The 23,576-nt window shown below is 38.5% G+C and overlaps 1 protein-coding gene and 1 long non-coding RNA gene across 2 annotated transcripts in view; both read left to right on the forward strand.

Moving 5' to 3' along the window:
- Positions 1 to 23,576, forward strand: part of LOC135768452 (uncharacterized) — a 54,997-nt gene that overhangs the window by 7,958 nt on the left and 23,463 nt on the right. The window contains exons 4-9 of the mRNA XM_065277677.2: positions 200 to 541; positions 914 to 1,246; positions 3,173 to 3,514; positions 17,091 to 17,177; positions 21,523 to 21,615; positions 21,821 to 21,895. Coding sequence (XP_065133749.1) covers positions 200 to 541; positions 914 to 1,246; positions 3,173 to 3,514; positions 17,091 to 17,177; positions 21,523 to 21,615; positions 21,821 to 21,895 — 1,272 coding nt within the window. The remainder of the gene's footprint in view (positions 1 to 199; positions 542 to 913; positions 1,247 to 3,172; positions 3,515 to 17,090; positions 17,178 to 21,522; positions 21,616 to 21,820; positions 21,896 to 23,576) is intronic.
- Positions 6,267 to 7,354, forward strand: LOC135768862 (uncharacterized). The gene is made up of 4 exons (XR_010542283.1): positions 6,267 to 6,461; positions 6,618 to 6,720; positions 6,798 to 6,902; positions 7,146 to 7,354. It is a non-coding gene; the product is annotated as an uncharacterized lncRNA (long non-coding RNA).

The following is a 23,576-nucleotide window of genomic DNA, read 5'->3' on the forward strand; positions in this document are numbered from 1 at the left end:
TGTGACAAATAAATTGTCCACGAATTAGAAATGAACTTGCGTAATATTACAGCAATTGTTTTTATTTTTCAAGACATTTTCTCTATGACTAATCAAAGAAAATTAACATATTAAAATAACTTGGCAATTTTCTTAAAATATATTTTAGTTCATTTTTAATTTTATTCAACCTTGTAATTAATTGTCTAACCATTTTCAGAGTTTGTTGTGAATCATTCTAGTCGGACATGTCATGATCTGGGAAAGTCTGTGGATCTGCCCTGTTTCATTGATCCACGTTTACTGAATGATAGTCTTAAGGTGGAATGGAGAAGATCAGACGCGGAGACTCTTGTTCATCTGTATCAAGATGAAGATATTAGACCGGAGGCTCAGCATCAAGATTATCATGATAGAGCTCATTTCTTCACTGAAGACATTAAACATGGAAACTTTTCACTCAAGTTGAAGGATCTGAGAGAAGAAGATAAAGGAGTCTATACATGTACAGTTTACAGTGGACAGAGATCTGTGTTTTCCATCAGCACAAAACTGATACTTGGTAAGAAAACAGATAAACAACTGAATGAAACAATTGTTTTCAATAGGTTCAGTTTCATTTTCAACTGAACCTATTGAAAACAATTGTTTCATTCAGTTGTTTTGTTAAATTTAAAATAAAACTTGTAAATATATTACTTGGGTTGACTCTGGTCATATATAAACTGAGATATTGTTAAGGTTAAAATCAGAATTAATATTCCTGGCTAAAAATATCCATTTATCTATTCTCTGAATCTGCTTGTCCTCACAGGGTTGTGATAGGCTGTAACCAGTCTTGGCTGGGCATAGTAGATGCTTATTCATTTACGGAAGAGTATCTTTGCCTTAGCAGTTATTTCACATCTAAAATAAAATGTCTCTTTATTTTCAGGGATATTTGTGAATCTTTCATTTGCTCCTCTGGGAGATTCAGTGGTTCTGCCCTGTTCCATTAGTCCTGAGTTATTAAAGAAAAAGCTGAAGGTGGAATGGAGAAGATCAGATTCAGAGACTCTTGTCCATCTGTATGAAGATGGAGACATTAGACCAAAGGCTCAGCATCAGGATTATCATAAAAGAGCTAATTTCTTCAAAGAGAAGATTAAAAATGGAGACTTCTCTCTCCAGTTGAAGAAAGTGAGAGCTGAAGATAAAGGAGAATACACATGTAAAGTTTACTGTGAGGACGATTCACCACTTTCACTCAACAACACTTTAAAACTGGGTAAGTGAATAATAAAATAAAATACAACTAAATCTAGTATTGTAGCTGTCAAAACATAATTTTAGTTTAGACATTTAGTTGAAGAATTAAATTTGAAGTGAGTTTACATAGAGTGAAATATAATAAAACTGTCAGATATTGTTATACACATATTTTAAAGGTTCCGTGTTTTTGAAGCTGTGATTGTGTTTGTGGTGCACAATGTACTTATCTCTATACCATTGTTTTCACTGTCCTAACAATGGGCTGATGTCTTCCTTGTTCTATGAAGTCCCTCCTTCAGAAGTATTTCTGATTGTGTAGTTTGTTTAGTGTGTTGTGATTTGATAGCAACTTAGCTTAGCAGAGCCGTTTGAGCCAAAGCTGGCGACTGACGTATTCCTGTGGGTGGAGTTTAGTCAAAAGTTTTATTGACGTCATTCAACCGGGAAGTAGAGGGCTGTAGGCCAAACCGGCCGTTCGGTGTTGGCTTTGAAAGGGGAATTCTGTTAAAGAAAATATATCGCTTGGCAGTGAGCTTTTGAGCTTTATCATTTTACAGGTATTATTTATGCTCTAACAGCACCTTTACACACTAACTAAAGTTTGAAAAAATGGGATCAGGAAAAACAGGACCTTTAAGCTGAAGGCCAGGGTGCCATGTTGGTTGACCCATAATGTTGTGCTAAGGGCCCTGGCATTCAGTTTGCTTCGGCAGTCTCAGAGCCTGCACAGCATGTGGCTTTAGAGTAACTGTACTCATCCTCATGAAATGGCTCTGATATCTAAAACGGATACTTGTCCTAATTGACAGGAACATTTAGTACACAGAGGCACTGCACAGCAAAATCAGTGTTAAATGTACAGTGCAGTGTACATTTAACGCTAGTGATTTTGTTGTGTGGCAGCATAGGTTGTGAGAATCCATGGAAATGAATAAGACACATCAGTATGTTTCTCTACATCATTTTGTAGTATAAATAGTGCAAAAATAGTACAAATAAATGTATAAATGTCAAAATAGTACCCAGATAAATGAATACCCTCATTCAGCCGAATAAATGAAGTGTGTGTAATGCAGGACACTTACTGCACTCAAAAGTTGTAGTTTTTCCTTATGTACAACAGTGAAAGTGAAATATTTTGAGCCTAGTTTTAAACATTAACTATCTGTGATATCTGTTGTTGTGTGTACAACAACAAAGGCGTTTGGGATTGTGTATATTTGCAAATTTATGAGATTGATATCATTGAATGGACAAAACACCACAGTCTCACAAGTGCTGTAAATAATTGAAAATCATCTGAAAAACTACAAAAACACCAAAGTCTTAATCTTGAAGTCTTAATCTTAATTAATCTTGGTTTACATTTCATTAAAATGGAAAACGTGGGGCATAGACAAAAGAAAATTAATAAGAATTAAGTTGTCTCTTGATGAAACATTTCTTGTGGAAAAATGTGTTTCTGGAATGCTTGTATAGTTTATGGTAAACATTTTATCATTGTTTAATCATGTTTAATAATTTCTAACATACTTGTGTGGTACTTGGTTGAAACACACACACACATGCACAGACACACATTCTGGTTTCCATGTTTTGTGGGGACATTCCATAGACGTAATGCATTTTATACTGTACAAACTGTATATTTTATTTCCCTTACCTACCCCATTCCCTAACCCCAACCATCACAGAAACCATTCAGCTACTTCACATTTTCAATAAACATCATTCTGTTGATTTATAAGCTTGTTTCCTCATGGGGACATCAAAATGTCCCCACAAGGTCACAAAAACACTGGTATTCCTATCTTTGAGGGAACAATGTGATAATTACCAGTTACACACACACACACACACAAACACACGGGATGTGTTAGTTATGAAGCTTCTATGTTACTGGTTAGTAAAGCTTTAAGTAATCATGTCTTTTAATTTTTAGGGTTTTGTGTGGATTGCACTGTGGTTTCTCAGGGAGGTTCAGTGCTTTTGCCCTGTTCCACTAATATACGTTTCATAACTGATAGTATTAAGGCAGAATGGAGAAGATCAGACTCACAGACTCTCATTCATCTGTATCAAGATGGAGATATCAAACCAGAGGCTCAACATCCGGATTATCATGATAGAGCTCATTTCTTCACTGAAGACATTAAACATGGAAACTTATCACTCCGACTGGACCACATAAGGACTGAAGATGAGGGACAATACACATGTGAAGTTTACAGAGGGCAGAATTCTGTGTTTTCTGGCAACACAAGTTTGACACTCAGACTACTACGTAAGTATTCGACGCTATCCAATTGCAATTTGTATGTATTTTACGAGGTGGCCAATTCTTATTACTTCATACGAACACATTTGTAAATGTTTGTACGATTTTCCTTGACCCCTGTGACGTTGGGGTTAGGGGCAGGGTTAGGTGTTGGGTTCTGTTATTGTTTTTTATGATAATCGTAAGTTTCTGCACAATTAACTTCATATGAATTTATACGAATTTGCCAACTCGTAAAATATGTACGAATTCTAGTGAGATCAGGCTAGTATGTAACGGTGGTCGCCTTAACTCAATTTACTTTATAAAAATCTTTGGTCTAGGCGGGTTTCGAACCCGGGTCAACCACACTGCGGCCTAACGCACTACCGCGGCACCACCATTTGGTCACATGATAGGCGGCTTTCACACACCTAGGTAGACTGGCCAAGGTAAATTTATAATATAAAAAAAAAACAAAATGTTCGGGCGCCAGACAGGTTTAACCCCGTCGAAGTGATAGAGTTAGGTAAATCCCAGATAACAAAAACCATCCGTTACCACACAAAAAAAACAAAAAAAAAACAAAGTCTCAATAGCAGTCCACATCAATGCAATTTATTAATTTATTCATAAAAAACACAAAAAAACACGTCTTCACAATCCTGTAGTGACCGCGTCTCTGGTTCGTTTCCGAACTGGCAGATTTGTGTCCCCCATCATTCATACATTGTACATAAAAAAAGAAAAGAAACATTACGTAAATATTAAGTGCATTTTATACATATAAACATCACATTTACTTGCAAATCATGACAGTAGAAAATAACGACTAACACAAATAAGAAAAACGAACCCGCTTGAATGTGCAGATGTGAATAGTGTGTGCATGTTATGATGTGCGTGTGTAATGGTGGATGAATGAGCGTGGATAACGATGGAGTACAGACACTAACCCAAGTTTTGCTGTGATGAATCTCACTGAAGTGGAGTGTAAGGAACCTCTGGGACACACAAAGTCGGCGAATCTCATTCGGTCGATAGTTTAGCTCATAAGCTGTTGATCCGGGAATCCGAGAATCTGAGCAAAGCTCCGTGTCGCTCGCTCCGGTAATAACAACAAACACTTCTTCTCCTGACCAAACGCCGTCCGTCCTCCCACAGCAGGCCAAACACTCACACCAGGTAAACAAACACTTCTTAGACGCGGTACTTCCGGGCTCGTCACACTCCCTTTTATCTCATTTCCTTCACCACGTGACTATAGCACGTCATCCATTCCCAAAAAGCGGAAGTAAACAAATACTGTGCATCCATTCAAAACATAAGGTGCTATTTTTTTCCTTTTTTCTTTATTTTTTTCACATTGCCACACTCTCCCCCCCTGGAAAAAACAACCTATGGTTGGACGAAAACAACAACAAACAACACAAAAATAACTCAAAAACAAAATAGGTTAGAAACCTAGCAACTCATCCTCATCAGAGGTGTCTTGAAACAACTGGCAAAGTTTGTCCTTTTCATGAGACTCCAATTCCTCAGCTGTGGGAAAGCACATTTTTAAGTTACAGACATGCGCTGTACGTACATCCTCTCCGGTGTCTTCCAGGGCTATTCGATAATTCACCGGACCCAGTTGCTGCACAATACGGTAAGCCCCCTTGCATTTTGGTGCTAATTTTGCAGAAAAATTACGTAATGCACTAGACTGAGGGAAGTTACGTAACCATACACGATCTTTGTCTTTGAATGTTAAGTCTCTCCTCTTGTTGTTATAATTTCTCAGTTGTCTCTTCTTGGCTTTCTCACTGTTTTCTTTTGCTTGCAGTTGATGAAGATGATGAACTACATCATAGGAATCAGCATCTGGAGTCAAATTAGTGTTATGCAGGATTTTGTCCATAGGACCTTGGAGTTTTCTGCCAAGTTGGAGTTCTGCTGGCGTTAGTCCAATGGTTTCTTGCACAGCTGAATTTAAAGCAAAACGGAATTCAGGTAAGAACTGGTCCCATTTTTTGTGGTTGTCTTCCACATAGGCAGCCATCATGGTCTTGAGGTTGCGATTAATTCTCTCTGTTAAATTGGTTTGTGGGTGGTAAGCAGTAGTTAATTTGGGAGTAATGCTCCAATTCTCACACAGCTCTTTGAAAACAGAAGAAACAAATTGGACACCCCTGTCTGAGATGATGAAATCTGGTACCGCCCATCGCGTCAGAATTTCCTTTCTGAAGATAGTGGCAATATTCCGGGCAGTAGCACTTCGCATTGGGAACAATTCCACCCAACGAGAGTAATAATCGACAAAAACAAGTAAGTACTCGTTTTGGCTTGTACTCCGTGGCAAAGGACCCATAATGTCGACTCCCAGCATTTGGTTTGGGCGAGTCGTAGTGATTTGTTGCAGTTTTCCGACAGGTTTTTGAGTATCACTTTTCAATGTTTGACAGGTTGTGCATGCTCTCACATGACGTTTCACGTCAGACCACATGCCTGGCCAGAAAGCCACATTCTGGAGCCTCTTATAAGTTTTGAAGATCCCTCCATGACCACTTAGAGGGCTGGAATGGTAGTGTTGCAGGAATGAGGATCTGAGACTGCTGGGAATGTAAACTCTGTAGTGCAGCTGGTTGTTCGACAGGTATGTCTTTTGATACAGTTTTCCCTCTATTATTTCATATTGATCCTTTAGATCTGCACAATTTTCAGATATTGCTTGCATGAGTTTTATAACATCAGGGTCTTCCTGTTGCTCCTTCCACAAGTCAACATCAGACCACGGCAGTTCTGGATCTTTGTTGCCTGCATACAAGTTACAACTGGAGATTGTAGATGACCTAGATAGAGCATCAGGGGCCACATTGAGTTTCCCTTTCCTGTACTCGATGACAAAATCAAATTTTTGTAATCGCAGGACCCAACAGATGAGACGGCTGGTGGTTTTGGTGGAATTCATGACCCATTGGAGTGCAGAATGGTCAGTGACAACTGTAAAGAGTTTGTATTCCAAATAGTGTTGCCATTTTTCCAGGGCCCACACAACTGCCAGACATTCTTTCTCAGTTGCGGTGTAGTTAAGTTCAGCCCCAGTTAGAGTTCTACTAGCATAAGCAATTACCTCTTCTTTGTCCAGGTCTTTACGTTGTGCCAGGATGGCTCCCAAACCAGTATCACTGGCATCCGTGTATACAATGAAGGGAAGCTGAAAGTCTGGATGACCAAGGATAGGAGGTGTGGTAAGGCAAGCTTTTAATTGTTCAAAGGCCTGTTGACATGGTGTTGTCCATTCAAATCGATGTCCTTTCTTTTTCAGTGAGTTTAGGGGTTCGGCTATTCTTGAGAAATTTGGGACGAAACGATGGTACCACCCCGCCAATCCAAGAAACCTCTGAACATCCTTCACATTCTTAGGCACAGGGTAGGTTTGAATGGCTTGTGTTTTGCTTGGGTCTGCTGTATTTCCCTGAACGCTGACAACATGTCCTAGGAAGCTAAGTTCTTGAAGACAAAACTTGCTCTTCTTCAAATTAATTGTTAGACCAGCAGCTTCTAATCTGTAGAGAACTGTTTGTATGTCGTGGAAGTGCTGTGTTATGGAAGGCGAGTAAATGATAATGTCGTCAATGTAGACAAAGCATATTTTCCTCTTGGACTCTCCTAGGACTATCTCCATCAGTCTCTGGAACGTTGCTGGAGCATTCTTAAGACCAAATGGCATAACGTTAAATTCATAGATACCTGCAGAAGAGATGAAAGCAGTTTTGGCCTTACTGTCAGGGTCCATTGCCACCTGCCAGTATCCACTGTTTAGGTGAATGGTGGAGAAAATTGCTGCTCCTGAGAGTGATTCCAAGATTTCTGTGATATTGGGAAGAGGGTAAGCATCGCTTTCTGTGACAGAGTTTACTTTTCGGTAATCCACGCAGAATCTTAATTTGCCGTCTTTTTTAGGTACTAAGACCACAGGTGAGGCCCAACTAGAGTGAGATGGTTCAATTATTCCATGGCTCAACATTTCATCAAGCTGCTCTTCCATTGCAAGTTGCTTAACAGGAGACAGTCGATAGGGTCTTTGTTTAATTGGTACCTGACATGTGGAGTAAATGTGGTGTTGCAGAACATCAGTCCGCCCTGTACGGAGTGTACACACTTTAGGGTTACTTGAAAGAATATGGAGCAATCTCTGCTTCCCATCTGGAGGTAAGTGAGCTGCATCCACTGCATTGCTGATTAATGTCTCATCAGTTGAAATATCAGGTTGTAGAGACAGCAGGGGACCTAATGGAGGAACAGCAGTTAATAGCGAGAGGCTTTGTTTGTTTCCCTTGAGTTGTTGTCTTCCTTTCCAGGATTGTGAGTCAACAACTGGTGGAACACTTGCATTTCCTAGTTGAAAAGGATAGTCTTCAGAAGAGGCAATCTGGAAAGAATATTTTTGGTCAATCACATTGATTTGCAGACCACTGAAGAAGATGAAGTCCAAACCCAGGACCACAGCATAAGCTAGGGCGTGGGTTGAAAGAACGGCAGCAGGTATAGTAAAAGACTGATTATGAAGATGTATGGTAGTATTGAACCATCCTAATGGAACCTCTGCTTTCCCATTTGCCAGGTAAAGAGGACCAAGGGACCATGGTTGGAGTTGGTCTAATGAAATAAACTGCCTCATAAGGTTCTCATTGATCAGGGTATAGCTTGCACCAGTATCCACAATAGCCTTACCCGCCCAGGCATCAATACGGATGGGTACAATTAGTTGTTGAGGCACAATCACTTTTTCGTTAGACGGTATAGAGGAGGGGTTTTTCTTGTTGGCTGATTGGTGATGTGCTTTCGTTGCAGCAACAGAGCTGTTGGAAGGTTGACCACTTGATTTAGAGTGATGATAATGCTTTCCACTGTTGGGGTACTGTGAACCAGACGTCTGAGGTGACTGTGGAGAGGTATAGTGGGGACATTTACCTGGTGGATGCTGTCCTCTACATCTCCAACACTGAACTGGCATTTTTTCAGTAGGTCGATTTAAAGGAGGTCTTTGTGAGGGTGAGGACTGTTTAAGGCCCATACGGTCTTCATAGCGAAGCTGTTGCTCAAAATCCTTCTCGAGCTGGTGACCCAGTTTAACCAGTTCTTCCACTGTAGTCACTCGGCTACGTAGTTGGCTGGCGAGGTACGGCTTTATATTCTTCAGTATCATTTTAACAATTTCACCTTCAGTTAAATCTGCCTTCCATCTTTTGCAGAGAGCTCTGTAGGAAAATGAAAAATCTCTAATTGTTTCTGTGTCTTCTTGAACTCTAGTACGAACACGTTCTGCTAGCTCATCTTCGTAGTGCTCAGAAAGGAAAGCAGATAAGAATTCAGCTTCAAAACCATTCCATGTAGTTATGTTTGTTCGACTTACTTCCCACCAGTCTCGTGCTGTTCCGTATAAGACAGTACGAAAAGTAGCCAAAATATCTGCATCTGGTAGGGGATGAAGGGCCAAAAAATCTTGACATTTAGTGAGATATAATAGTGGGTCTGCATCATCAGAAGGCCTTCCAAAAGTAGGAAAGGTTAATTTAATGTGGTCGCTTTTAACCATGGTGCTGGAAGAGAGGCTGGAGCAGACACCCCAGTTACAGAAGTAGAATCAGATGACGGAGATGCTGAAATGGTAGAACTAGGCACTGGTGGTACTGATACACTGGACTTCAGTTGCTCCTCCTTTGTCCTCTTGACACTTTGAAAACCTTTTTCAACTTCACCGGTTAGTTCTTTTACATCAATGACCAATTTGTCAGTTTGAGTAACACATTGTTGGAGTTCTGAGGTTAAATGATCTTGACTGGTTTGAAACGCTTGTAGAACAGCTTTAACCTCTCAACGCGCACTAGCTCGCGGACGGAAGGACGTCAGTTTTTTTTTATTCTGCTAACAATATATATATAGCCTACTGTGTACAAACAACAATAATAATAACACTACTATACATCGTTTAAAAGGTCTAAGGGTTTAGCGTCAGTGTATGGTGTCCGTTTTGAGATTAAATTGCTCTAGTATCATAAATATAGTATTTTATTACAGAAGTCCAGATAACAACATGCATAATATAAACTGACTCCTTACCTTTGTGCTGGTATAAGGAACGCGAATCGAATCCAGTCTGTTTCAGATGTGTGAATAACCCATAAAAACTCTCCAACAAAGTACATCCAATGACCAGTTTTGTCCACAAATGCGTATAATCCGTGAAATATGGATATATTTTCCATTGTTTACATCAGATTTCAGATGCACGTCTTGTAATAGATTATAATATACATTCTGAGGACTATTTACATCGTAACACTTGTATATGAGAGCACACTCGCGTTCAAAACCAGCGCTCATACTTGATTGTACAAGTAGGCGGGAGTATAATACATAATATCCAAACAGCGCTGTCTAATATCGTGACGTCATCTGACTCGCGCGTTCCTCCAATGACTTCATGGGAAATATTGATAGACAGAACGTGTAGCCAATTAGAACACGAATTCAACGATCTTTGTGTGAAGCTTTATTTCCTGGTGTGGATACGGCATTTTATACGCTTATATAAGGATAAACAATAAAAAGAACGAACGTGTATGCATGTAAACAAAAGACTTTTATTTTGTGGCTGACTGGCACTTAGAAAAGGCACTAGTCTTACAAAAACTCTTGCAAGAACCTCATTTTTGGGTCTATTGACTTCAAACGTGAAATATAACTTCTTTAGACTTGTGGCTTTGGCCTCATTGCATTTATAGGTTTCACACATATATTTATCATTAAGATGTTTAGTGTTAAAAAAGATGTTATGCAAAAAAAAATTTTATTACAATGTACTTCAGCCTCTCTAACTTTTTTTTTTAATCTTAAAATAATTTTGAAACATGGAAAACGAAGCTCAAAGTGTCTTCTATCTAATGATACCACAGTTATGCTTATACTATAAATGGTTTAGTAAAAACAGCCCTTTTAGTGAAAGTAGGTATTTTCATGGTTTCGGGCCAGAATGGGGGTGCTTTTCAAGAGGTTAATGTCCTGCTGAACCTCTGACTGTAGCTGATCAATCATGAAGCGTACCTCTAACACTAATGTAGATTCCACCTTCTGGAATTCATCTGTGATCATCTGTTTCATGGCCTTCGTCAGGTTATCTAGTTCAGACTCCTCTTGTTGCCTGGCAGTGGAAAACAGAGTGAAGATTTGTCTTCTATTGTCCTCCACATGTGTAGAAAGATCAACAATCTGGCTTTTGTGGTGAGAAGCAGCAGCCTTCACTTCCCTGGTAAGTTCACTCACTGACTTATGTTGTTCCTTCATACAATCAATTAAGGTATCACAATTCCCTTGTAAATGAGTTGTGACCTGTTGTATTTCTCTTCCTGGAGTTGGCAGGGTATTTGGCAAAGCATGCTGAGACACTGAAGAAGGGGTTTCAGCTCCTGATGTGCTACATAGTTGCATATCATCCACTTGAGATACCCATGTGTGCGTTTGCACAGAAGCACCACCAGTTGGAGCAGAAGGAGACATATGCATATCATCCAGGTGGATGCTGCACATTGGTGGTGGTTGAGGAGATTCCCCCATTCATATGTAAAGCGCTTTGAGCACTGGAAAAGCGCTATATAAATGTAACTAATTATTATAATTTTATTTATATGCACGAGTTCTTGGAAAGGCTGAGCCACGTGGTGTTGGAATATTATAAAATGCAGGTGTAAGAGTAGGAGGTCTTGGGGGAGGTAGCAATGGTTGCTGGGCAGGTCTCCATACTGGAGTTGAGATGTCTGGTAGAGACTCCATTTCCACGAAGGTAGATGGGGAAAGGAGGAGTTGCAGCCATGTTTGGTATGTGTGTGTGTGTGTGTGTGTGTGTGTTAACCAAAATGTTGGGGAGAAAATCAATAAATGTAAATCAGTAAATGTGTCTGTGCCAGTATTTTCTTTACACCACAGTTTCCACAAAACACAAGGTATTTTTTCCAAATGGTCAGACACAGTATTTTACCCTAAAGAAACTATTACTTGATAATTGTCACACACAAAAATCTACACCCCAATTTTCACAGGCAAAATAAGCATTTATTTTTTTTCTGTACCACTTAAACACAATTTTCCCTCAAAATAACAAAAATCCACAAAACCACATGTATTCAAAGTTTCATTTCAGACATTGCAAACATTTCCCAATTCACAGTTTCAATGTTTTTTTTCCCCCTTATATTCAACAAACCACAAGCATTTTCAAGGCTTGCTCAAAATCCCACATCAGGGAACTACACTAACCTTTTCCACTGGTGGCACTTGCGCTACCAACTTTTTCAGTTACTGACGCAAAATATGATTTGGTCGCACATATTTTTTTCAAGTTATATTAAGGCGCTCTGGATAATAATGAACAATAATGAAACTGTATTGCACAGATATGCTTTTTATTTTAGTTGCCATCTTTTAAACCACATGCCGCCTTGTTTTCTTAAATGTTGCAGTGTTTCCCACAGATCTGAAATTTACTTGGTGGTGGTAGCCGGTGAAAAGGGCAATTATTACCCACTGACAAATAATGGTCTACTATACATGTGACGAAGAACTATAATGTGTGACACAACACAATACTTTGATTTATTGAAAATTAATATTAATTTCACATTATATTTCATCAATCTAACCACCCAAAACTTTCTTTGCCATTAACAAAGCTGACACTGTTTGTCAAAGCACCACGAAAAGACTTACTGTTTTTGCACTGATATATGAAGCAATTAGACACCTTTTATCAAACTCATTATAATACAATACTATGTACAGTATATTAATAGACAGTGCAGGTCTATAGATTATAAATGTGACTGATGTTATGACTGATGTTATAATGGTAATAATTTCTATTAGATAGGCACTTTTACTGCTTCTGCTCTATCTTTCTATTTCTCTCTTGCCGATTTAAAAAGCTTAATCCACTCATTATTTCAGATTTAAAAAGTCTACTTACTGTCCCGGTGACAGACTTTACATTGCTTTGCTCGTTCAGTGCAATTGGCTTGACATTAGCACTGCTTTTTGCTACAATCTCTGTCCAAACTTAATATGGATATGGTTTTAGAAGAGATGGTTTATTAATAATAAGATCATTAAAAAAATGTGAGAAAGCAAATGCAGCACGTGGTCGTAACAAGAACCATCGCCATAGAAACCGAAGGCACGCTGAAAATGCACTCGAGCTTTAGCGCGGTAGCGCTCATGGCCGTTTTCCGATCGACTCGGGTTATAAACACAACATTAATCAGACTTGGGACCCAAAGTAATTAAACTAGGACCTAACCGGACCCGACAGACCATTTAAAATATAAACCCGGAACCATACGGGTCCCGCGTCCTCAGTGAAGAAAGACCTCTGCTCAAGTTCAGAAACATGGAAGACACTGCGCTTGCGTCGCACCTAATTCATTGAGAAACAGCTGAGCACGCAAACGCACACTGATAGGGAGAGACACAACGTGCTTTCACGCAAAATGAAGCCAACGTGTTGATGGCTCAGAGCACGTTATAAAACGTATTCTTAAAATCCACATTTCTGTTTCATAAATGCTCATAGTAAATCATAGCATATTGTCTAAAACATGAGGAAGCACATTTGCGACCCATTAAAAATTAGGGTCGCAACGGCAGTTCAAAAGGTCGCATATGCGACCATTTTGGTCGCAGTGTAGCTCCCTGCACATTCAAGGTTAAATGTTCAAATTCATGTGTTAAAGTCTCTCTTTGAAAAGTAAATGTTTAAGTTCAAGTCTTTTAGTTCAAGGTCCCTGTTTGGGCGCCACTCTGTAACGGTGGTCGCCTTAACTCAATTTACTTTATAAAAATATTTGGTCTAGGCGGGTTTCGAACCCAGGTCAACCACACAGCGGCCTAACGCACTATGGCGGCGCCACCGTTTGGTCACGTGATAGGCGGCTTTCACACACCTAGGTAGACTGGCCAAGGTAAATTTATAATATAAAAAAGATAAAATGTTCAGGCGCCAGACAGGTTTAACCCCGTCGAAGTGACAGGTAAATCCCAGATAGCAAAAACCATCCGTTACCACACAAAAAAAAACAAAGTCTCAATAGCAGTCCACATCAATGCAATTTATTAATTCATTCATAAAAAACACAAAAAAACACGTCTTCACAATCCTGTAGTGACCGCGTCTCTGGTTCGTTTCCGAACTGGCAGATTCGTGTCCCACATCATTCATACATTGTACATAAAAAAAGAAAAGAAACATTACGTAAATATTAAGTGCATTTTATACATATAAACATCACATTTACTTGCAAATCATGACAGTAGAAAATAACGACTAACACAAATAAGAAAAACGAACCCGCTTGAATGTGCAGATGTAAATAGTGTGTGCATGTTATGATGTGCGTGTGTAGTGGTGGATGAATGAGCGTGGATAACGATGGAGTACAGACACTAACCCAAGTTTTGCTGTGATGAATCTCACTGAAGTGGAGTGTAAGGAACCTCTGGGACACACAAAGTCGGCGAATCTCATTCGGTCGATAGTTTAGCTCATAAGCTGTTGATGCGGGAATCCGAGAATCTGAGCAAAGCTCTGTGTCGCTCGCTCCGGTAATAACAACAAACACTTCTTCTCCTGACCAAACGCCGTCCGTCCTCCCACAGCAGGCCAAACACTCACACCAGGTAAACAAACACTTCTTAGACGCGGTACTTCCGGGCTCATCACACTCCCTTTTATCTCCTTTCCTTCACCACGTGACTATAGCACGTCATCCATTCCCAAAAAGCGGAAGTAAACAAATACTGTGCATCCATTCAAAACATAAGGTGCTATTTTTTTCCTTTTTTCTTTATTTTTTTCACATTGCCACAAGTATATACTGAACATAAAGCATTTTTTTATGTGTAGAGTCACGGAATAGAAAATATAATTAAAACAATTACACTAACACATTAAAATGGTAAAAGTCAATCAACATAGAATACACTCATAAAAATAAAGGTGCTTCATGAAACCATTTTGTGGCTGAATGGTTCCCTAAAGCACCTTTAACATCTGAAAAACCTTTCTGTTTCCCAAAATGTTTTTTTTTTTTGTAGTGAAATTGTTTCTTCAGATTATAAAAATCTATGAGAGAAACATTTCTTTAAATAACCAAAAATGGTTCTTCTATGGCATCCATTTGAAGAGCCAAGCACCTTTATTTTGAAGAGTGTATTTAACAACATGCACATACCATTTAAGGTTTCTATGAGAGTAGGTTTAGAAAGTATAATTGGCTTAGTAATGTATACGGTATCTGCAAAAATGTTACTTCAGAGGATTTTTTTGAGTGATTTGAACAATACTACTCACAACTAAGTAAGTCCTCATAATGATTACAGTATTAACATCTGTGTTTACTTGTGAGAAGTTTGTATGAGATAGGTCAAGAAAGTAGAAGAAAGTATACAGTTTGTGCAAATAACATTGTGTTTGCTAGCACATTACTTAAATATTTAAATTCAATTCAATTTTATTTATATAGCGCTTTTCACAAGTGTTAATTGTTGCAAAGCAGCTTTACATGAGAAGATGTAGAGGAGAACACAGAGAATCAATAGATAATATAAGAAGTAGAGATAGCGGTTAAACCGTACAAGCGAGCATATTAATAATGTAACGTATACAGTAAAGTGCTAAGTTAAGCCAAAGTTGGCTGACTCTCCCTGGGACGAAAAACCCCCTAGGAAAAAAACCAATGGGAAAAACTCCTAGAAGGACAAAAACCCTTGGGAGGAATTAATATATATATATATATATATATATATATATATATATATATATATATATATAGATATAGATAGAGATACGGTAGGGATAGGAGGCGGGTAAGCGGATTAAACTGGTTTAGCCGGTGGTCGTTGGTCGGGCACCGGCTGGTCGTCACGTTGAAGGACAGCCAGTGGATCAGTGGTGCGATGATCTTCACAGCAACAGGAACTGGGTCTGTTTGTCTCATTGTCCTCGGGGTCGAGGACGAGACAGGGAGAGAAAAACCGAATTCTATTAGCGTAGGGGTAGTTCACAAGTAATGCAAGTGTCAAACATTATAGTGGTTCAAGTCAGCTTGGTTCCAGACAGGCTAACTATTGCGGCAATAGTGTATTACCCATATGAGGTATGTGAGTGCTTTGTTCTAGACGAACTAACTACTGCGGGAAAAGTAGCCTGGTTAGCCAGACCTACATCAAGATGTAAGGTCTGGCAACTCTTCACACAAACGGCTCAATGCAAGGGGCGGGATATAAGGTTGTCCCTCAAAATGCCTCTGCACGCAATAGGATAGCGCTATGACCAATCAGAGCAACGAAGAAGGTGACGTATGAGTCCCCTGCGTTTCCCCACCAGTGGAGCTAATTGGTATATCAAACTTTTACCGTAACCAGTCGGCAAAACTCCAAACACATCTTTCTTGCTTAAAAAGGACTTCAGTAGGGTTATTTGCTCTTCTCTCAAAGAAAAACATAAGTCTAAGTCCTCCAGATTCGCGGCCAAAGCCGCTTCAAAAGAAAGCTGTTCGCCAGCAGCAGCAGCCATTCTTTGTTTTCAAGTAGGAACCGTCGCAGGCAGCTCTGTCGTCATCATGTTAAGCCCGCCCCACAGACGCTACACACGATGTGATTGGCCTGACCAAATTTTGGTTTTTGGAGCTGTTAAGTGTATTGTTAGTGCCTAGACTAAACCCTGGCAGCAAATATATTTTGCGGCCGCTAGGGTGCGTTTAGATTTCTAGGCTACGGGAAAAGTACATTTACTGGACATTCTATGTGAATGCTTTGTTAAAGAAGAATGTCTTAAGTTTAGATTTAAATTGATCGACTGTGTCTGATGCTCGAACATTTTTTGGTAAATCATTCCAGAGCTTAGGGGCTAAGTAGGAAAAGGATCTACCACCTTTAGACACTTTTGATATTCTAGGGATAATTAAGTGACCAGAATTTTGTGAGCGCAGTTTACGTGATGGATTGTATTCTGATAGTAGTTCTTTAATATACGAGGGCGGTAGGCCATTTAATGCTTTGTAGGTGATTAGTAATATTTTAAAATGTATGCGATATTTAACTGGTAGCCAGTGTAAAGATGCCAGAATTGGACTGATGTGGTCATACTTTTTAGATTGAGTAAGCACTCTTGCGGCAGCGTTTTGAACCAGCTGTAGCTTGTTTATCTGATTTGCATGGCATCCCCCGAGTAACGAGTTACAATAGTCTATTCTAGAGGTCATAAAAGCATGGATAAGCTTTTCTGCATCATATGGCGTATTTTTGAGATATTTCTAAGATGGAAGAATGCTGTGCGGCAGAAGTTGGCGATATGACTATCGAAAGATAGATTGCTGTCGAACATTACGCCTAAATATAGAAGCTAAACAGCCTTAGTCTTCCTATCACTGATGAATCCAAATTTGCTGTTCTGTTGTTGTGCTAGCTAGTCCAAAACTGAATCAATTGAAATTGTTATTTATTTTTATAAAAATATAAAAAATGAAATACAACATTAATAATAAATTACTTTGTGTTTTCTTGTTAGCCACAGTTTTTCGCCTTCAAATGTTTCTGGTCTTCTGTCCAAATCTCATCATGTTCTTTGCTTTTATCTTCTGGGGTCTTTCTGAAGGTCAGTGTTTGTAATCATTATATCACTCAATTTATTTATTTAACATTTAACATTGCTAAAATGTATCATGGAGATGGGGCAGTAAAAATGTAAAATGTCCACACTAAACCTGCTACACATTTAATAGAATCAACTCATCATAACATTGGATTATTTCTAATTAAGTCTGAATCTTTATTTCCAATGTCATTTGGCCATAATGATTATTTTTTCTCCTGCATTCATCCACATGGTATTTGATGTGTACACCTACAGTCTTGTTCAAAATAATAGCAGTACAATGTGACTAACCAGAATAATCAAGGTTTTTAGTATATTTTTTATTGCTACATGGCAAACAAGTTACCAGTAGGTTCAGTAGATTCTCAGAAAACAAACAAGACCCAGCATTCATGATATGCACGCTCTTAAGGCTGTGCAATTGGGCAATTAGTTGAAAGGGGTGTGTTCAAAAAAATAGCAGTCTCTACCTTTGACTGTACAAACTCAAAACTATTTTGTACAAAAAAAAAAATTTCTGGGATTTAGCAATCCTGTGAATCACTAAACTAATATTTAATTGTATGACCACAGTTTTTTAAAACTGCTTGACATCTGTGTGGCATGGAGTCAACCAACTTGTGGCACCTCTCAGCTGTTATTCCACTCCATGATTCTTTAACAACATTCCACAATTCATTCACATTTCTTGGTTTTGCTTCAGAAACAGCATTTTTGATATCACCCCACAAGTTCTCAATTGGATTAAGGTCTGGAGATTGGGCTGGCCACTCCATAACATTAATTTTGTTGGTTTGGAACCAAGACTTTGCCCGTTTACTAGTGTGTTTTGGGTCATTATCTTGTTGAAACAACCATTTCAAGGGCATGTCCTCTTCAGCATAGGGCAACATGACCTCTTCAAGTATTTTAACATATGCAAACTGATCCATGATCCCTGGTATGCGATAAATAGGCCTAACACCATAGTAGGAGAAACATGCCCATATCATGCTCCATGCTTCACTGTCTTCACTGTGTACTGTGGCTTGAATTCAGAGTTTGGGGGTCGTCTCACAAACTGCCCGTGGCCCTTGGACCCAAAAAGAACAATTTTACTCTCATCAGTCCACAAAATGTTCCTCCATTTCTCTTTAGGCCAGTTGATGTGTTCTTTGGCAAATTGTAACCTCTTCTGCACATGCCTTTTTTTTAACAGAGGGACTTTGCGGGGGATTCTTGAAAATAGATTAGCTTCACACAGACGTCTTCTAACTGTCACAGTACTTACAGGTAACTCCAGACTGTCTTTGATCATCCTGGAGGTGATCATTGGCTGAGCCTTTGCCATTCTGGTTATTCTTCTATCCATTTTGATGGTTGTCTTCCGTTTTCTTCCACGTCTCTCTGGTTTTGCTCTCCATTTTAAGGCATTGGAGATCATTTTAGCTGAACAGCCTATCATTTTTTGCACCTCTTTATAGGTTTTCCCCTCTCCAATCAACTTTTCAATCAAAGTACGCTGTTCTTCTGAACAATGTCTTGAACGCCCCATTTACCTCAGCTTTCAAATGCATGTTCAACAAGTGTTGGCTTCATCCTTAAATAGGGGCCACCTGATTCACACCTGTTTCTTCACAAAATTGATGACCTCAGTGATTGAATGCCACACTGCTATTTTTTTGAACACACCCCTTTCAACTAATTCAACTAATTGCCCAATTGCACAGCCTTAAGAGCGTGCATATCATGAATGCTGGGTCTCATTTGTTTTCTAAAAATCTACTGAACCTACTGGTAACTTGTTTGCCACGTAGCAATAAAAAAATATACTAAAAACCTTGATTATTCTGGTTAGTCACATTGTACTGCTATTATTTTGAACAAGACTGTACTTCCAGGGTGCGATTTGTGAAAAAAAACAGAGGGGGGGATGTTTTCATAGGCGTCGATTTCGGTGACATATTTCGTCATGAGTCACTTTGTACCCACCACTTTTGACTTCCTTCCATAACTTTGGTTAGACTATTTTCAGTGGTTATTAGGAGCAATACGAGAGAGAAATTTGGTATTCATTGTCCGACCTAACAAAAATCCATTATATTATTATTATTATAATTTTTATGTTTCTAATTAAAATATTTCTAATAGGCTGTTCAGAAATGCGTTCTCTGCTCACGAGCTCGATCTTATCGGAACAAACCCGAACCTCACTGTCTGCTGAACTTGCGCCGAAACATCAAAATATAACCAGCTTTTTAAAATGGTTTTAAAACTCAACATTTAGACTATTTTAGCAGAAATTATGAACTTATTTATAAATCTTGACAAAATTAGAATATAGTAAAAGTAGTTTTTTTCAGGACATCGTCTTTCAAAACATAACCTGCGCGAAAGAGAAAAAAAAGAATGTTTCTCTGTCCACAGCACATTTCAAAACATTTAAATTCATAAAAATAAATCATAAGAACATGAACTTCATCACTGCATTTGCAGGAATTGTAAAATATTTTTTTCTTTTTAACTCATGAAGCAACCTCACGCAATATTTTTACTCTAATAGCTTATCTTTCCGCACACATATGAACTGTGATCATGCACAACGACTAAACACGCAATAATTAAATCCACCTCCCAGTACCATGGATAATGCCTTTGCCACTCTTGCCATTCATAAATAAGTGTTTTGACATAAATATTTGTATCAGAAGGCTAGCGATGACAGTGGGTGGTCCATTTCGGATTTTATTGTTCTATCGCACTGAGGGGCTGGACACACCAAAACTTTTAAACGCAGCTTAAAACGCCTTGAGGACGCCAAATGCCAGCTGTTTTTCAGTCGAGTGCTTTGTTAGCTGTGCTACTTCAGCTGTGAGCTTTCTTTTACTGTCTATAGCGCTATTCGGACGGGATTAGTTTTCCAAACGACGTTTGAGTTTCAGCGTGTCCCCCAGGACGTCTGTGATTTTATGTACCGATTCGGACGGGATTAAAATGATGCAAGCTATGCCAGAGATGGGAGTGTCTGTTTCATGCATTTGGGCGTTGCAGTAGCACGTGCTCTGAATACGCGTGTTTGTAATGTTAAATATTTTGCTTTAAATGTAAAATTATGACAGAACATGTAATTTATTAATTTAATTTTAACAAATCAAAATAAAATATACAAATCCTACTGAAGTAACGTTAGCCTACGTGTTTTATATAACTGTCTGCTAACAAACACAAAGAAATGAAGAAATAATGATTCATAAAATGTAATATCTTTATTAATTAACATTACCATTCCGGAGCTGAACAACTTTGAACAGAGTTTCTTATAATGTTAATGATATTACAGTGTTTAGTCTTAACAGTGTATGATATTCATTCAGCTCGGCTTGATTTAATTACTTTATTTTGCCGAATGCGAAGAAACCTTTTTACGGTCTATGGAAAAAACATTCATATCTGAATGAATGGGACTCAGGAAATACAATATACGCGCATTAGTAAGACCTTACGGCAGATCACATTGGCCAAAACACGAACCGCGTTTTCAAAAGATATTGCGGGCAAACACAGACATTTGCATCCGGATGGGATTAAATTTCTCAGAGGACCTCTGAGTTTGGCGAAACACAGTAGGTAAATTGCTCTGGAATTTTTACGGAGGTCGTCAGAGAAAAACACAGACATGGCCGATTCGGACGGGATTAAAAACACAGAGGACCTCTGAGAAGCACGATTTTCTCAGAGGTCCCCCTGTAAAACTAATCCCGTCCGAATAGGGCTTAAGGCTGTGAGCCGGTTTGTTGCTGAGGTAATGTCCCGCCCCTCTTCCGCTGTAATTGGACGGCCGTTTGAGAACTGACATTAACGAGTGGAGCTTTTCCCTCAAAGTTGAATATTTTTGAACTCTCGGCGTTCATCGCTGGATGCGAAAAAACCCCGTGTTGATATGCTATTACTCGTGAGGTGTAATCGGGTATTTAACCAATCAGATAGCGCCGTGGGCGGGACATTGAGCAAGTCTGCAGAGTGGTGAATACAGAGATGCTGGGCGGCTGCTATATCAGAGACATCCAAAGTAGCGCATTTTAAAATAAAATTGACTTTAATCAAACCACGGATCCGTGATAAGTTTTGTGATCCGTCTCGCCACTAGTGTAGTAGCACTGATCACTTTGAGGGGGGGATAAATTTATCCCACCGGGGATAAAAATCATTAAGCAGAGGCAGGGATACCTTGACCAGAAAGGGGGAAATCCCACGCATACACCCCCCCTGGCAAATCGCACCCTGCCTACTTCATAAGATGCTTGTCAGATGATTCTTCTGTTTATACATGAGTAAATGATCATAATTAATGTGTTTGTTGTTTCAGGATCTGTGAATGAGACGATCTTTTGCTGTGGTCTTTATATTCTCAGACCTCTCATGTTGCTCTTTGCTGCTCCATATATAAATGAGTTTACAGGTATAATTCACTTCTGATGATCGACAGTTCAGTACAAAAGATCAGAATATTAATCATAACCTTTAGATTTTTTATCTCAAATAAATTCTGTGACATTGATTATTTCATGAAATTTCCATCACAAAGTTTTCAGTGATTAAGTGGCACTTGTGCTTCTGTGCTTTATTTTATATGTATGATGTCATAATCTTTTGTGTTTTTATAGGCAACAATAATTGGTGGTTAAAGTATATGAGTTATAGAACAGAATATCTTGTTTTCTCAACTGTTCTTTATTCAGGTAAATAAATGTCACTCACCATACATGATCATTAACTGTGAAACGGGGGTGGTTTCCCGGACATGGATTAGACTAGTCCTAGACTAAACTAAATATAAGAGCTGTCCAAACTGAAAACAACTTGCACTGACATATCTTAAAATACATCAGTGCCCTTTGATTGGCCTCAAAATGCAAACAGGTAATGTTTTTAGTAAGGCATGTTTGTTAAAACTAGTTATATTTCCTATTTAAACTAAGGTCTAGTCATGGAAAAAAACATATATAAACATATATGTTTCAATATAGGTTTTGATAGAGGTTTTACATATATGTGACATATATAAAATTGTCCGTTTTCCTATATTATATGCACATATATGTACATATATGTACATATATGCACATATATGTTAACCTATATATTGGTAAAATTATTAAAATCTGTAGCTGCTAATAAATTAAACATAAATAAAGGCCCAACCAATGACAGTCTGCACCTGCAGGAGCCAGGATTCAAACATTCAACCTTCCGATCACAAAAAAAATGCAATCCCATGCGCCACTGCTGGGACTCGAACACTCAACCTTCTGATCATTAGACAACTCACTCTACTATATGCACTACTGTTGCTGTCAAAGAACTAGAAACAGTAGCGGTTAAATTGTAAACCATTTTGTTATACATGTCCTAGACAGACCTTAACACAACTCTGTGTCTTATTTTTGTGACAACGCACTTTGTGTTGTTTTAACACATCTTGTCCCTTTTCTTTATTTAAACTCAAAATCAAGATGGAATGACACATAAATTTGTTAAAGTTAAACACATCCTTTCATAGAGTGTAGTTAAATTTCATGAAATGCCAATTACACGTGACACAAATTTCATGTGTTTGCACATACATAAGTTCTTGCATTTTTTTTTTGTTAGTTCTTAGTTATTGCCTTGATAATAGAAAATATGAGCTGGGCATGTATGACATTTGCCAAAGTGAGATATGAGCTACAAAATGACCAGATCCTGCTTTATAGGAGACATAACTTATAGAGCTCATATGTGGATATAAAGAAGCAATACAGGAGACCTATATGGCCTGTATATGCACATATATGCACCTCAATTTTGCATATATGCAGCATATATATTATCATATATGGGCATATATGCTGTATATGTGCAGCATATATGTGCATATTAGCTGCATATATGTTTCATATATGCGCATATATATTATTATATATGTGCATATACGCTGTATATGTGCTGCATATATGTGCATATTAGCTGCATATATGTTTCATATATGCGCATATATATTTTTATATATGTGCATATATGCTGTATATATGCAGCATATATGTGCATATAAGCTGCATATAGGTTTCATATATGCACATATATCCACATATAGGTTCTTTCCATGTGGTTTAAGATAATCCCTTTTTGGGAAACCTCCCCATAAACTGATAAGTAAAACATAATTTAAATGATATTCTGTTTATTCTGCAGCATCTAAAACAACATCATAAATAAATAAATGTCATGATTTATGTTTGTTTGTCAGAATAGACATACTACACAGCAAAATCAGTGTTAAATCAACACTGTTGGTGTTTATATGAGTAACACCAGACCTGGTCCCCATATATCAGTGGCGAACCGTGGGTACTTCAGCTGGGCCTTCAAAATATGCAATGA

Source organism: Paramisgurnus dabryanus, chromosome 3 (assembly GCF_030506205.2).
Source record: "Paramisgurnus dabryanus chromosome 3, PD_genome_1.1, whole genome shotgun sequence".
Lineage (NCBI taxonomy): Eukaryota > Metazoa > Chordata > Actinopteri > Cypriniformes > Cobitidae > Paramisgurnus > Paramisgurnus dabryanus.